At 53.6% G+C, this 2,631-nt stretch overlaps 2 protein-coding genes across 2 annotated transcripts; one reads left to right on the top strand and one right to left on the bottom strand.

Annotated features, from left to right (window-relative positions):
- Positions 1-79: 79 nt before the first annotated feature.
- Positions 80-711, bottom strand: PUNSTDRAFT_139679 (uncharacterized protein; the record flags this gene model as incomplete). The annotated part of the gene is made up of 2 exons (XM_007389410.1): positions 80-313; positions 667-711. The coding sequence occupies 2 exons, from the start codon at positions 709-711 to the stop codon at positions 80-82; spliced, it is 279 nt and encodes a 92-aa protein (XP_007389472.1).
- An 838-nt stretch (positions 712-1,549) lies between these two features.
- On the top strand, positions 1,550-2,106 carry PUNSTDRAFT_123298 (uncharacterized protein). The gene is made up of 2 exons (XM_007389409.1): positions 1,550-1,893; positions 1,945-2,106. The coding sequence occupies exon 1, from the start codon at positions 1,563-1,565 to the stop codon at positions 1,803-1,805; it is 243 nt and encodes an 80-aa protein (XP_007389471.1). The 5' UTR covers positions 1,550-1,562; the 3' UTR covers positions 1,806-1,893; positions 1,945-2,106.
- The last annotated feature ends 525 nt before the right edge of the window (positions 2,107-2,631 follow it).

Raw genomic sequence — 2,631 nt, 5'->3', positions numbered from 1 at the left:
AAAAAGCGGCCATGACGACTAGTGGTTCTGAAAAGAGGCGGATCGTGAGCTACGCGTCGCGCAGCACCGTACGAGGTGCTTACTGGTATGGAGATGTAATGTGAGACGCGAGAGAAGTCGATGGGTTGAAAAGACGAGACGTTTGAGGATGGGGAGCCCTGGAGTCGACAGCAGCCTTTTTATCCCCCTCAGGCTCAGCCTTCGCTTGACGCCTGAGAGGTATCACTGGCTGACGAGCGCTCTCGTCAACGTAAGAGACATCATGGGGTGCGGAGTCGCATACGCCGAGAGAATTGAGGGTGCCGTGACTAGGCTAACGCGAACCGCATGATAAATTTGGGCCGACGCGTCGCTGTCAGCCCGCGTTCGAGTATAACGCGGGTAGAGTTCGCATGAGTCTGATGAAAGTGCGGAGTCCACGTACGTCGAGAGGATCGAGGGTGCCGTGACTAGGCTAACAAAAACCGCACAGTGAATTTTGGGCCGACGCGTCGCTGTCATCCCGCCTTTGATCATAACGCAGGTGGCGTTCACACATCGGACTTGTGCTGGCCCCGACGAGGAAGTCGGTATCAGCGACAGCCAGTAGAATCAAGCGATTCCATGTTTTCGATGTATGCAGCGGATGATGATATGGTGGTTGACAGGACATCCGCTGAAACTGACGTGGCAGTTCTTGCCCTCGATCTTGCGCTTCTCCGGTTCAAGCATTAGCTGCCCGACGTGCCCCGTCAAAGGTATGTAGTTTACGGGCTTTTTGATGAGGCCGTCGTAGAAGTTGCGTTGGCAGTGGCGCCCGTTGTCTGTTTATGAAAGCTAAGCTTATAGAGGTTGCAATCGGTCTGCGGACGGGATTCGATATTTTGTTTCGAATTTGCACAAACACTGATGCGTAAACTCAGTGGAAACCGTAGAACTGCGGTGATGCAGCGTGTATGCGTATGTGCGTACCAGTGTGGTGCTCCTCGCACGGGGGAGATGAGAACAAGGCACAACCTATTTGGCAAAACAGCGATGCATGGCACACCCCATATCGCTGCGCAGTCGCATATATCGCAAAGGAGAGTTGACAGTGTGCGATCTCCAGACAGAACTCCAGGCAGAATTAGGTCGGCCATCATGTGATCAATAAGTAAAGTTATATTCGACTGGTCTGACGCGATCGCGAGCGTATGACGGCAGCCAATTACTCTGCTTTCAGCGACCATGCCGCCAATATTCCCGTTGTGTCAAACTATGTGGCAATCTCCAGGGTTCGGAGAGCATCATCATCTACATTTTGCGTAAGTACGATTGTCCAGTAGATAACTCGATCGCGGAGCTCGCAGCCCAAGCTTACCGTTCGAGCGTCCTTGTTACTTGTGTGGTTGTGTCTTTCTGCACACATTGAGATAATGTACAGATCAGAATCAATGGCAGCAAGAGGAGCGAAAGCAGGAAAGGAGGTGGCAGCGCAACGTTATTTGCGGCGTGACCGTGTGTGACATGTGGTAGCGTTACTTGTGCTCCTTCGCCACGATGTCCCTATTGGACCGACAACGCCGCAAGCCTGAGATGATAATATGCACTTCACGACGCGTATATTTTCGACGACTTCTTGCGGCAGGTCAGCAACGTCATGGACGACATCCTCGCATCTTGCACATTCTCGACTCTCATCGTCAACGTTGATGACATGTGCCAGTTGGAGGCGGCTTCTGCAACTGCATCGGCCCAAAGACTCCTTCCATTGTCGGAGGTTTGGACACCGACTGGCGCCGCTGGTTTCACTTGCTGCCGCTGCTACTGACTTCCTCGTCGGCTGAAGCACAAGTCCGATGGTTGGGATCTGAGAGAGGATTTGACCCGAAACGCAATCCTCTGGCGTCCTGATATCGGCTATGTACTATCGCAGTGAGTGTGTCTTTCTCGGTCATCTGTGACACTTTTCTGATCCAGTTCAAGGGCGCCCCGTAATGGAAAGCAGCCCAGGGCCGGGATCACGAGTACCTGGTGAGATTTGGAGCTAGCCAGCAGACGGTGGCGCTTAGTCCGTGGAATACAAGCAGAAGATCTCTTGAAACATCGAGACGTTTCTCCGCGAATCACGTCACGATCGTCGTGGACGGCAAACCCCCCTCCCCTCCAGGCTCATGCGAACCTCGTTATATTCGAAGGCGGGATGACCAGGCTATGCGAACGCCACCTGCGTTATGATCAAAGGCGGGATGACAGCGACGCGTCGGCCCAAAATTCACTGTGCGGTTTTTGTTAGCCTAGTCACGGCACCCTCGATCCTCTCGACGTACGTGGACTCCGCACTTTCATCAGACTCATGCGAACTCTACCCGCGTTATACTCGAACGCGGGCTGACAGCGACGCGTCGGCCCAAATTTATCATGCGGTTCGCGTTAGCCTAGTCACGGCACCCTCAATTCTCTCGGCGTATGCGACTCCGCACCCCATGATGTCTCTTACGTTGACGAGAGCGCTCGTCAGCCAGTGATACCTCTCAGGCGTCAAGCGAAGGCTGAGCCTGAGGGGGATAAAAAGGCTGCTGTCGACTCCAGGGCTCCCCATCCTCAAACGTCTCGTCTTTTCAACCCATCGACTTCCTCTCGCGTCTCACATTACATCTCCATACCAGTAAG

This window comes from Punctularia strigosozonata (assembly GCF_000264995.1).
Source record: "Punctularia strigosozonata HHB-11173 SS5 unplaced genomic scaffold PUNSTscaffold_121, whole genome shotgun sequence".
In the NCBI taxonomy this organism is placed as follows: Eukaryota; Fungi; Basidiomycota; class Agaricomycetes; order Corticiales; family Punctulariaceae; genus Punctularia; species Punctularia strigosozonata.
The sequence above is the reverse complement of the archived record's forward strand: the minus strand, read 5'-3'. Positions and strand labels throughout refer to the sequence as shown.